At 43.9% G+C, this 13,398-nt stretch overlaps 1 protein-coding gene across 6 annotated transcripts in view; it reads right to left on the reverse strand.

Moving 5' to 3' along the window:
• Positions 1-232: 232 nt before the first annotated feature.
• sox5 (SRY-box transcription factor 5) overlaps positions 233-13,398 on the reverse strand; it is a 91,790-nt gene continuing 78,624 nt past the window's right edge. For 2 of the 6 annotated variants that reach the window (XM_087178414.1, XM_023422996.2), the window contains 6 exons: positions 12,058-12,250; positions 7,427-7,599; positions 3,997-4,099; positions 3,281-3,454; positions 1,899-2,115; positions 233-893 (listed from right to left, as the gene is read on the reverse strand). In XM_087178414.1, the coding sequence (XP_087034540.1) occupies positions 596-893; positions 1,899-2,115; positions 3,281-3,454; positions 3,997-4,099; positions 7,427-7,599; positions 12,058-12,250 (1,158 nt within the window). In that variant the 3' untranslated portion in view covers positions 233-595. Of the gene's footprint in view, positions 894-1,898; positions 2,116-3,280; positions 3,455-3,996; positions 4,100-7,426; positions 7,603-12,057; positions 12,251-13,398 lie in introns of all 6 variants that reach the window. The other 4 variants (XM_087178412.1, XM_087178411.1, XM_023423000.2 and 1 more) reach the window with 3 other exon arrangements.

The raw sequence follows: 13,398 nt of genomic DNA on the forward strand, positions 1-13,398 counted from the left end.
CAAGCCACTTATTGGCACCGTGTACCTGAGTGAGAATATTATAGAACCAAAGAACAAAAAAGCTGTTTTTTTAAAAGTGTCTCTTGATAATAAACAGGTCCGCCATCTTAAAGTGTCATCTGTTAGCCTTTGACAGGTCCACTGCTCCGTCTGTCATTTTCAAATGTCTCCTTTTCTACAAACGGGTCTAAAAGGTTGCTTTCTGCGTGTGACTTTTATTTCTCTTCACTCGTGGCATTACTCAAACTCTTGCAGTAGTACTCGAATATTCCTCAGCAAGCTTCCGAGTCGTCTCTGGTCGTCTCTTCCTCCCAGACTCCAGTTTGTGTAACAGTCAGTGTGAGTGACAGGTCCTGTGCTTCAGTTGATTGATCAGATGCTGGTATCAGGACTCCAGGGGCTTTGGCTCTGTTAAAAGAGTCCATGTTAGTCAGGAAGGGTGAGGGGTGGCGGGTTTCGTGAGAGTGGGACTCAAGGTGATTGGCAAAAGAGAAAGTTTTCTTCCTGATTGGTGGGTTTGGGATTTTCAGGGGAGGAGAGGGGAGGGGGGTAACCAGCTGTGATTGGCTTAAAAATAGGAGGCTTTCACGCCGTCCTATTGGGTGATATGATTCTCGTTATCGCTGGCATAATCAGCCTCTTCGTCCTCGTAGTCGAAGTCGTCGTACACGTCGCCGTTGCTGTCGTCCAGCCGTAGCTCCTCCTCCTTGATGCGTGGCTCGTCCCCCTTCAGGCCGGGCACGTGAGGGTTCTGGTGGTGGTTGGCGTTGGGCTCGGGGCTGCTGGACATGCTCGAATGCTCTGAGGGCATCTGGGGTGAGGGCATTCCCGCCATGGACAGGGCACCTGGGTAGACCACGCCTGCTGAGGACAAGGGCAGCTGACCCTGCTGCCTGTAACACACAGAGGGAAAAGTCTTTCAGCGCATGACAGGCAGCGTTCAGGCTGTGGTGACAGTGTCAAACTGCAGAGGGATGGTGTTTGTCTAGTGATCCCCGTAAAGGAAATATTCACATGTAATTTGCTCGTTCACTTCCTAGCTGAGAGTAAGCAGAGAAGACTGACATCACTCTCATGATTGTACGGTTCACTTCAGTTGTATGTATTGAACAAACAAGATGTAACACGGCTGGTAAGTGTTTCCGGTATATATGCTAAGCTAAGCTAACCAGATGCTGGCTTTAGCTTCATATTGATTTTCATGTCTAACTCTTGGCAAAAAGCAAACTGACATATGTCCAAAAATGTCCGACTATTGCTTCAGAATAAAGGGCTGTTTACTTGTGTTCCCTCAGAACCTTCGTTTTACTGTGGACAATTTTGAAAAACAGCAAAGTTTAAAGGAAAGTCTGAAAAAATTAAATTAATGTTGTGTAGCAGAAATATCTAATTTATTTCTGCTTCCCTTCTGTTTCTTCTTCGCCATCACCACCTCTCATATTAATCTTGTGTCTCCTTGTCGGAGCCCCGGCCTCGAGGTTGGGAACCACTGTCCTTGAGCTTTAATTGGATATCACGGCTTATTACGACTACATCTCGTACACCGAGAGATTCAACAGGGAAAATAAAATTTTACTTCTTAACACACAAAGAAAAAAACTATCAGAAAAAAAGATTAAATTAAATTGCTGAATTTAACCTGAAAAATCAAGATTAGAGACGTTATTTCAAACCTTGTGGTTGAAGTTGATTTACTGAACGTTTACGATATAATATAAAAGCTAAATTCCGAAAGATCTTGTATTTAAAGCTGAGATACTCAGCATCAGATGTGCCTGTTCGAATAAAAAAAATTGAATGCGTTTAAATAAAAATCTATTCAGATGATAATTTGAATATCAGTATGAAAGGCTAAATTCCACTAAGTATATGACACACACGAAAAACAGTCCTCTTACCCCACACTGAAGTATTGCCTCATTTCCTGTCTGCGGGACCTCATGATGGCCTTGTACTCGCCAATGCGCAGCTTTTTGCCGTCCACCAGGCAGGTGCGTTTTGGCCGCGGCTTGTACTTGTAGTCTGGGTATTTTTCCAGGTGCTGCTTGCTGAGGCGAGCCTGCTCCTCGTAGTAGGGCTGCTTCTCCAGGTTGGTCATGGCTTTCCAGCGTGAGCCTGGACACAGGAGGGGACACGCCGTTAATGAAAATAATGATCGGTTTCGGTCATGGACTGTGTCTCTTTGGAAAAGTGCTCCACCGAGGAGAAAGAGACAAACCATTAAAGAGGGTTCTGATCATTTTATAGGAAGAGATTTTTTTTAAATTGAGCATGAACGTCAGCGTGGACATCAGTTACATCGTGTGTGAGGAACAAATGTCTGTGTGGCGTGTGTGACCCTATATCACATGTGCATACCGTCTCTCATTTGACCGTATTTACAGGCACACACCCACAGAAACACACACACACACACACACACACACACACACACACACACACGCACACAGATAATGGTGGAAGTTTCACCCGCAGAGAGAACGCACAACAGGGAGAACGAGGTGAGTGAGGAGAGCAGGGAGGACGACAGGCACTCATCTACACTAATGAGGACTTCATTTAACCTGCTGTCGTCTCTCTGAGCTCAGTTTCTGCTCAGAGGTTTGTAATATCAGTCCACTGCATATGTGTGTGTGTGTGTGTGTGTGTGTGTGTGTGTGTGTGTGTGTGGGTGTAATCTTGAGCATGTCTTCCCCTGTGTGTTCCATATCTGGTCTGAATTTGCACTTGACTACTGTATGTTTAATGGGTAAAAGCTGTCAGCACTTGGCTGTTCTCTCTCTCTGTCTTTCTCTGTTCTGCTCTGCGATCTGTTAGCAATCGAGAGAGAGAGAGGGAGAGAGAGAGAGGAGGAGAGCGAGCGAGAGAGAGAGAGAGAGAGAGAGAGAGAGGAGGCTTATTAAAACCAGATTTCCCTGTGTTATAAAACGCTTAGGAGCTCTTTAAAATGTCAGGGCCGATCCCAGCGGTCCGGGGGAAATGTCAGGCGGCCTCGCGCTGCTTGTTTAATGCATAATGAATTATATCATCATTTGTCGGAGCTCTGCTCTCCTCAGCCGTTCATTAACAGCCGCTTACACGATGCCACCGCTTGTAAGGAAATCACTGCGAGTGTGTGTTTGTGTGTGTTTGACAAAAGTGGGAAATATAACCCACAGTACATGCATCTTCCTCTTGCTTGGGTTGTACATATGGAGTGGTGGGTGAGGTGACAAGGGAGGGACAAAAGCTCCTGTCGCTCAGTGTGTGTGTGTGTGTGTGTTGGGGGTGTGTGTTTTACCGAGGATCTTGCTGATGTTGGAGTTGTGCATGTCGGGGAAGGCCTGGAGAATCTTTCTCCTCTCGTCCTTGGCCCATACCATGAAGGCGTTCATTGGCCGTTTGATATGCGGCTCGGTGCTGCCGCGACCCCGGGACTCCCGAAATATTCTGGAGTCTGACACGCTCGGGGAGCCTGAGGGGGAGACAGAGGAGGGGTGAGGAGGAGGGGAAGGTAGGAGGAAGGGTGTTAGGAGAGGCAGGCAAAAGTCGAACAAACTAAAAACGAATATAGACATTAATGAGGCTTACAGGAAATTTGAAAAGTGAAAACCAATCCTGTTCAAATTTGAAGATTTTTTTAATAAACTGAAAGATTAAATATTTCTTAATAGGAGGAGAAAATTCTTAGGCTCTTCAAGTTTATAAAAGAACCCATTCAATTATAAGAAAAACATCACAAAGCTGAAAATGTGCATGTCTTTTATAGATACATGGTTTTCACATGACACCAACATGCAGTAAATTATCATATATCCTCATAATATTTATACTGTACATGTGTGCACTGATGCAGGAGTGCGGATAGGTGTCGAAATTACACTCCTAAATGTAACAAGAATCACATTTTCCAATGCAATTATAACCAGTTAAAAAAAAAAAAAAAAAATCACACTTTTTGTCACCTAAATGACTCCAGGCATGAGTGTGTGCCTGTGTGTGTGTGTGTGTCCCTACCGTCAGAGTCTCCACTCATGGTGAAGTCCAGCATGGCGTGGCTGAACTTGTCCTCCGCCTGCTGCTTCAGCTGTTGACTCAGACTCTCCAAGGCAGCCTTGTCCTAAACAACACAAACAGTTCACAGTCGCAGTCGGTCAGTGAGTGAGTCAGTGACTGTGAATACATGAATGAATGAAAACCACAGACCTGTAGTGATGTAGTGAACTCATTTCCTGTTACAGCCAAATATAATCAGTCTCGTGGCTTATTTTAAACAGATTTACTGACTCTGATATTCTTTATTTCAGAGTCCAAAACCAAACAAGTCTAACCAGTTTATCAAAAAGAAAATCTGTTTCGAAGATGTTCAAGCTCTTTAACACACGTAACCAATAAAAGAAGGAATCTCAGTCTTATTCCACTCTGATGTGCAAGGAGATCAGTTCATATTGTTTTTATTAATGGAGCCAAACACGGAGAAAACCGACAAAAAACAGCAGCAATTTCAGCAGATAGACAGTTTGTGTTTTGGTTCATTTCGATGTCAATCTGCGGAAACGTTAATGTCAACATCAAATTGTTAGAGTGCTGTACGCCTGCATGCTTCGACACACATCTGTGTGTATGTTTGCATGTGCAAGAATGTTGATTACATTTAGTCCTATTTGGATGTTTACTGCTTTGTGTGTATACTGTATATTATATGTGTGTGTGCATGTGTGTGTGTGTGTGTGTGTGTAGCGACTCCTGGCAGCCACCTGCGAGAGTGAAGTGCCGCGGCTTGCCTCTCTCTTGCAGAGGCCCCCGAGGGTCGACGCATTAGAGAGAGAGAGAGAACGAGAGAGTGCAGGGCGGACGAGAGCGAGGCCACGCCGCACGGCCCCCTGGGTATTTATTACAACCAATAAAAGGCTGATTTACTGAGCATTTACATGCTTAATGCAAGCAGCCGGCACACTCTGCGCTGGAACCTGGCTGTCGACGAACACACACGCTCACCCTAACACACACACACACAGACACACACACACTGCAGTGCACCAGCGCCAGCATTTTACAGTTTAATTATACGATTAGGAGCGGTACCCAAAACACCGTCGTCTTCTAAAACAACCTTCCAAAAAGTGTCCCTCTCCATTTACATGTGACCCTGGCGAGCTGGCTGACTGGATGGAGGGAGGGCAAAATGATAATGAAATGCATTTTCTCTGTTTTTAGTCCAACAGAGTTTAATTGTTAGAGATAATTTTTCCCCCCAGATTGGAATAAATATGGCTAAAGAGACAGGGAGGGGAGAGGGGGAATAAAAGCCAGAGACACGCTGCGGCAAATGTTCATTTTTTTTGTTCTTTGCAAACCATTTAAAAAGTATTTTATTATGAATGTATTATGTTTTAATAAATGAAAAATAATCTGCCATTGGGCTGGAATGATTTAGTCATTTTGTATGTAAATCAGAAATATTTTAGGAATTTTCCTCATTTTACACAAATGATCAGCCTCACTCAAACCTTGAGACAGGAAAAAAAAATGTGTCTCACAGTTTTAGATTTTAAGATCAAATGTGCTGTTACAGAGGGCTTTATGCTGTGTGTGCATGTGTGCATGTGTGCACGCGCACGTGCATGCGTGTGTGTGTGTGTGTGTGTGTGTGTGTGTGTGTGAGAGGCAGAGACAGAGACGAACAGGGAGACAGAGTGGATGACAGCCTAGTCTGACATTAAGCCCCAGTACAGTACATGAGAAAAGTGGATTGAATGGCTGACACTGGAGCCAAGACACAAAGTAGCGACAAAACTAATCCTCTGAGTGTGTCAGAGATGACACTGTCGTATCTGAACGCAGAGAGCTCGCCGGCTTCACATTCGCGCAGCACAAAGCCAAAGGGCCGAGGGAAGAGGAGTCAGCGAGAGCGCGTGGTTACGGAGGCTGAGAAGAGTCACAGTTACTCCATCAAAAGCAACTTCATTTTAAAAAAGTCTAAATTTTGACAGCTTGTAATGTGTTTAACGCAACTTTAAAATATACAAAACATCTATTTATATTCTTTTTTACATGAGAAATTACACTTCCTAAAAAAATGTAATGCTTCATTGTATAAATGATTTGAAACTATTGAGGACTAATGACAGGAAAACCTCTCGGAATTCTTATATGGTAACATACACCAGTTTAATAAGAAATGAGCAAAATAGTATCATAAAATTATGTCTAGTATTTTATGATCCCCCACAGTGCCTCAACGCCTGCATCTGATGAAATGAATGTGTGGAACAAAGTGTAAAATATGCTCCTGAAACATAGTTAAATTCTGTGATGTTCCTTCTCTTCCCGGCAGAATTGATCAAACTCCCTTAACTTCCTCTGCAGTCAATCTAATTGGCTGTTAGACTGAAGCCTTTATACTGTATCTACAGTATATTACTGTTTGTACTCTGTGTGAATGGGAACAATAAACCTGGGTTGAAAGCGGAGTGTGGGTTTAAAACACATCAGATGAAAGAGTGAAAAAAGAAGAAAGAGACAGAGACGGATAGAGCTGTTGAATGTCAGTGCTGCAGATGCTTCAAGCACACTGTTGCTCTGTATGTATGTGTGTGTGCGTGCGTGTGTGTGTGTGTGTGCGTGCGTGCGTGCGTGCGCGTGCACCAGCTGACTCCCAATGTGTTTAACAAATAACCACAATTTATCCACGCTGCTGAGGAGCCGGCGCCGTCACTTCACATTACCGTCTCCTCGACGCTCCGCTCTGCCACACACTCGCTCACAAGCACGCACATACGCGCGCACACACACACACACACACACACACACACACACACACACATACACACATACACATACATGCACGTAGCCCTGCAGTGCGCCTTACAGACACACTCATTACCTCTGAGACGCCTCTGGTTTTACCTTATCTGGCCCTGTTTAGCTTCAACACATTTCAGCGAGCACAATGTACACTGATTTACCTCCTACATGGTGCAGTAGGGATGGCATATGGCAAGACAAATTATTACACACTGACAATGAGACGGTACAGCTTGTGATGACTTTGGAGACTTTTTTCTGCATTTTGAGTTTATGAATTTAGACCCCTGGAATCATTTGCTTTTTGGAGATAAAACACAACAATTTGTATTTGTTTGTAAGTCATCCTCATGTTTTTTGTTCATAAAAATCCTAATTTCATAATGAGCGTTTTACCGCATGCAGCATTTTAAAAGCGCTGAGAAAGACTGTCTGGACTTTAAAGTAAACAGGTGATCTTTAAGGGACCATTAAAGACCTTTATATATAATATACATATTCGTTTTGTCTGTTCAAAAAAATTAAAAATTAAAAAAAAACTGAATTTTGTAGAGTTGTCTCACCTAGCTGCTTGTCGCCAAGTTTACAACACAATCTTATACCACGTCCTGGTGTTTAGGTGTAATTCAATGTGGCCTACCTTGTCTGTGCGTCCGTTGTTGAGGCTGAGGTTGCTGACGGCGGCCACCTTGGCGTCCAGGACCTGCTGCTCTCTCTTCAGCTGCTCCTTCATCTGCCGGGCCTCGGCGAAGGCCTTGGTCACCGCCTCGTGGTCGTTCAGGTAGGCCGTCGAGGACAGCGACGACAACAAGTCTGCTGAGACACCAGACAGAAGAACGGAGACAGACAGAGAGAGAGAGAGAGAGAGAGAGAGAGAGAGAGAGAGAGAGAGAGAGAGGACAAGCATTTAATTAGGTTTTGCATAATCATTAAAAGAGGGAGAAAATGTTGATCTGATTCATTTTGAGTTTCGCTATTTGTACTTGTGTAAAAAAATAATAAGAGAGAATAGTAGAGAAATTTTGAACAGCATATTGCTTTTACAGTTGAGTAAATGAATGTGTCTCTGTGTGTGTGTGTGTGTGTGTGTGTGTGTGTGTGTGTGTGTGTCTTCATGTTTGGGAAGCTGGCAGGAGGTTTTCATCCAGAATAAATCTTCCCCTCAACCATGAGGTAAAGACATTAACATACACTTGATGAGGTGAGTTTGGCAGGGCCTATGTGTGTGAGTGTGTCTGGGTCTCTCTGTTAGAATTGTACACACACACACACACACACACACACATTGACCACTTGAGCTCGTCGAGCTGGGCATGTGAGTCACATTGTGCCTGTAGCTAGCCTTGCTACATGCTGCCTACTGCCTCCCCACCTGCCCTCAACTGTGAACACACACACACACACACACACACTCTGACTCTCTCAAGACTTTGAAATATGGATTCTCCTTTAAATCACATTAAATATCCACCATTCACTTTCCTTTCCCCCTATTTGCACACGCACGCACGCACGCACGCACGCACACACACACACACACACACACACACACACACACACACACACACACACCTCTGCTTCTTTTCATCTGAACCCTCACTGTTGGAATTTGACAGAGGTGATCAGATGACTCTTATTACGACTAAAAAGTCTTGCTAATTTTCCCAGTTGAGAACATCTGCCCTGCCGCCTAGCAAAGATCAGATCTCTTGCTCCTCCTCGCCACCTATTATTTGTATTATTTCCGCAGCTTAGCCGCCGATGAGGCATCTGAGGCATCTGCTTTGACCGTGTGTGTGTGTGTGTGTGTGTGTTTGTGCGTGTGTATGCGTGTGATTGTGTGTACTGCTATCGCCTCTCTCTATCAGCCGGGTTAGCTCTTAACAAAGAGCCGCGGCTGGCTTATAGGGCCTTTATCTGCGCTAATCCGCGCTGCTAATGCCATCTCAGGCCAGATTACCAGCTTCAGATTGGTAATGACAGAGCCGTGAACTCTTTCAGAAGTCATAACCGGAAAATCTGGATGTGAGTGGGGCCGAAAAGGGGGTGGAAGGGGGGTGGGAGAGGACAGAGGAGGGAGAGGAGAGAGGGCGATGGAATCGGGTGGCAGTCAATTTTAATCTGGAGTCAAAAGAGAGGGTGGGGGACAGATAGATATTCTTGTGCACATGAATGTGTGTGTGAGTCTCGCTTAGACTGACAGCGATGCCAACCATCCAGACAAGCGAATGTGACCCAGATAGAAGGGGAGGGGGCTCTCCCTCTCTCTCTTTCTCACTCCACGCACACAAGTTTAGTCTCTGAGCACCAAATCTCTACAGACAGGCGCAATACATTTCTGACCACAAAAACAGTCCGGCAGGGAGATCACAGGGAGCTGCAGTATTTTATGACAGGGACAAAGACAAATGTGTGATCGTGGTAGAAGTTACAGGCACTGACAGCCCTTCAGTTTGGTTTGAGATGAGAAGATGGATGGATGGATGGATGGATGGATGGATGGACGGATGGACGGATGGATGAATGGGGAAGAGGAACATGCCTTTGGGTTGGTAGGTGTCAAAAAAGAAAGAGAGGTGCACTGTGGAGAAGTTAGCAGAGACAGAAACTATCTTCAATGAACCCAGTCAAATCATCTTTTTACTTGCCGATGCATTAAAAAACCCCAGTGAGCATAAAACCCTGCAAATGCACAGGACCAGTCTTATTATATGCTCCTGGTCTGCACTTATTTCTAACCTTTCTCCTTTTTAAACGAAGCCGACGAAATGCAGCTTCCATTTCTTCCAGACTTACATCTTTATGACATAAACTCAGACAATACGAGTGATATAAAACAGATGTAATGTGTGTGTAGGACAGGCTCTTTCATCTACTATAAATATACCTACTTGTAATGTGTAAATGTAAAATTCAATTTCATATTAGCAGTGGTGGGAAAAGTAGAAATACAACAATGAAAAAGTCTTTCCTTCAAAGTAAAAGTACAAAGAAGTATTAACAGTAAAATGTACTATCGGTATTTAATATTGTGGTTAGCTGAGGTGGATCTAATTTTATATACTAAATACTTTATATACTTTCTGGTGGTTTAATCTGTAAAAATATTTGATATTTTATAAACGCATCATTTATTTTGTTTGTAAAATCTGTAAAGCAACAAGTAACTAAGGCTGTGGGATAAATGTGATGAAGTAAAAAGTACAACATTTCTCTCTGAAACGTAGTGGAGTAGAAGAATGAGGCAGAGTAAAAGGGAGTATTCAAGTTAAGTAGAGTACAGGCAGTAGTTTTTTTCTTCTCTGGGAGACATACAAATGACATTACCCAACAACAAAATACGTTCAACTCCCACGTGACTAAAAGTGAAGAAAACACATGCATGAATTCTTCTCTAAAAGCAGAACTTTGCTCTGTGTACATTTCTGGATCGCTCACTTTTTAATTTCCACTACATCCCCTCCATGTGTATGTATCCGTCTATTTAAATCACCTGAACACACACAGACAGACAGACACACACACACACACACTCACTCCCACGTCAAAATGACTGCCTCTAGACTCTTTTTCAATTTGCCTGCCCCCTTCTGTCCCCTCTCAACTTGTAACGGGAATCCTAATACGACTATGAACCGTAATAAGAAATCTGCTGGTGACTGGGTAAACTCAGTGGCAACAGATGGGACCATGAGTTCCTACAACATAACTGGGATCTGCAACACAAAACACGCTGGTATCCACACACAAATAATTCAGCGGGGATCACACACAAACTTTAAACACTGTAATCCATTTTTCTGAACAAAAAACATCTGGGACCGCAAATCCACTAATCTGATATTAAATCCGCCGATTTGTTGAAAAACAGTGAGATTAGCCAAGAAGTCAGAAAAAATGACTAACTGCCTATTGCATAGGAGGAGGAGGTGGGATTGTGTCTGTGTGTGCGTGTGCGTGTGTGTGAGCCTTTGTGTGCGTTTGAGTGCGTGTTTGAGTGTGTGTGTTGTCATTGTGTCATTAATGCTGGGTGTTTGCGCTGTCCTGGCTCATGTAAGAGGCTTGTCTAATCTCATTGGTGATACCTCCTGTCTGTCATGCGCTCCTCTCTTTATTATTCCCCCGCTTCATCGCTCGGGAAAAAAAAAAAGTGCTAATCCCCATCTCCCTCTCTCTCTCTCTCTCCTTCCCCTCACTCCAATGTCTCTGTCTCTTTCAGTCACTAATAAACACATAACAATGAAGCAGCCCTGAGGCAAATAGCAACATGGAAGAAACACAAACACACTAATTATAGCCTGTTACATATGTGTAATATTTGAACTATCAGTGTTGCGTGAAAAATGGATTAAGAGTACAAAATAGTGATTCATTTATGACATATTTTATGTATGTGCGCATATGGCTGGGTATGATTATGGTACTGGCACTAGCAACAATGGCAACACTACGAGGAAAACACTATTCTTGTCATCGCCACTACCAGCAGAACTATTACTGTTTTCCTTAAAGACATACATTGTCATGATGGGAAACATTTGCAAACGCTTTTCATGAGAGTGTCCTGAAGTGTAGAGTCATTTATAACGTATCTATATAATCTGTATGCATTCAAATGTTTTGTTCGGACATTGTGTTGTGCACAGAATGACTGTGTGTGCACTCTGAAGCTAATTTGTGTTTATTACAACTCAAGTCTTATTCTCCTAAGTTTGATTATCATTCCTGTTGATAATAATAATAATAATAATAATAACAATAATGTATTCGCAAGAAACACAATGAATCTTGTGGTTTACTACACATTTTTCATTCTGATCAAAAACATTTGCCACATTTGCATTTGCAGTTTGTGTAATACCACTTCCCACAATCTGTAAAGCTTCATCTCATCCAGGCTTGTCGCATTGCGATCACTTTTGTGTTGCTATTTTTTATGGATGTAGCTAAGCAGCTAGCTAGCTTTGCAGGAGGATGACTTCCCGCATTTTTAATTAGCTCAGATTGGTTGAATGGCTCTCTTACAAGTGGAGACAGCTGTCAGTGAGCACAACATCAGAGCTATTTGAATTGTAAAACACACTGGAGGTGTGGCTGGTGATTTACAAGTACAACGTCACAACGACTGTTGGCAAAACTACAAAAAAAAAAAAACCCAAGTTGTGATAGCCTGGTGTTATCCTTTAACTTTACTGTGGTGGTGTGTGTGTGTGTGTGTGTGTGTGTGTGTGTGTGTGTGTGTGTGTGTGATGGATACTTCAGTCCACTTACCTATTGAGCTGACTCTGCTCGGTGGTCCTCCAATGCTGGAGGGGGCGATGCTGTGCTTCATGGAGCCGGCGGGGCCCAGCTTGGCAGCGGCAGCAGCAGGGACCTGTGGGGAAGTTGGGGGGGAGTTGGGTGACTTGCTCTCGGATGCCTTAGGCTTGGCCGACAGGTTCAGTGGCTGTGCACCCTCACTGTCCTGCAAAAACCAAAACAGCACAGTTTCGCCTGCTGTGACCACCGTAGAAATTTGGAAGCGGGAGGCGGGAGGAACCCCTCGCACTCCCTCACCGAGAACCACTCGCAAGTGAGGCTTTGACACGTGCTAATTAAACGGGAGCCCATGCACAGCAATCTGAGGCAAGCCTGGTGGGAGAGATGACAAGGTGCATGCCACTGCCCGTCTCCAAACAGCTCGTCATAAGCGAAAGAATTAAGAGCACAAACAAAAATAAATATTCATGTATTTTGGTGCAAACCACTGACATTCACATGCAAAATAACTGACTTCCTATCACAGCAAATCACCCTTCACACAGGGCAGAGATGACATGATTCATGCACATGCACACTCCACATGCAGGCTCCAGTAAACGTGCATTACTGTACAACACTGCTCCTCGACATGCTTCAAACAAGACCAGCGGCAAGAGCGACAATCAAACACGTGAGGAGGAGAAACACCTCGAAATGATTCAGAAAACTACAGTGGACTCCTCTTTATCTCTCTCATGAAGAATTACGCCTCTCACAGACGAGCCTTTACAGCTGAGAGAGACTAGAGACACGGTGACGTCTCAACATATCAAACAGCAAACAGAACAGAGGGCTGTCTGCCACTTCAATGTGCACTTGCTCCATTAGAAACAGGGGACCACTAGCACTTTCTGCCTCAAAGACAACCACACACAAACACACTCACAACTGAAGCAACCAATCAATACATCTTTCAGAAAGCAGCTGTCTTTTGAGGTCTGTGCTGATGATGGTGATGATGGCCACAGTATTTGTATATTGAGATAGAGGCCATGTATTATGATGCCTATAAGGACTCTGTATTCCTACATGTGTATCATTACAATTACTCATTCATCTACATCAACGGATGTCTGCACACAACACATGTAGCAGACAGCAGCCCCTAAATGAATCGGCATGTGGACCACCACAGAAAGCCTGGGGCTGTTATCACGTTAATTGTCATGGCAACATCACCCCTGCCGATGACCTAATCCAATCAGGGGGAGCCTCGGAGGGTCACATGACAGGAAGGAAGGAATTAGATCGCCGAGGGGCCAGATGTACACAGACCACTCTGTGTAATTAAAACTCTGCAATTAAAAGGCA

The sequence above is a fragment of the Seriola lalandi genome, unplaced genomic scaffold, assembly GCF_002814215.2.
Source record: "Seriola lalandi dorsalis isolate HSWRI2012SDOR001 ecotype SW California unplaced genomic scaffold, Sedor1 jcf7180002054688, whole genome shotgun sequence".
Lineage (NCBI taxonomy): Eukaryota > Metazoa > Chordata > Actinopteri > Carangiformes > Carangidae > Seriola > Seriola lalandi.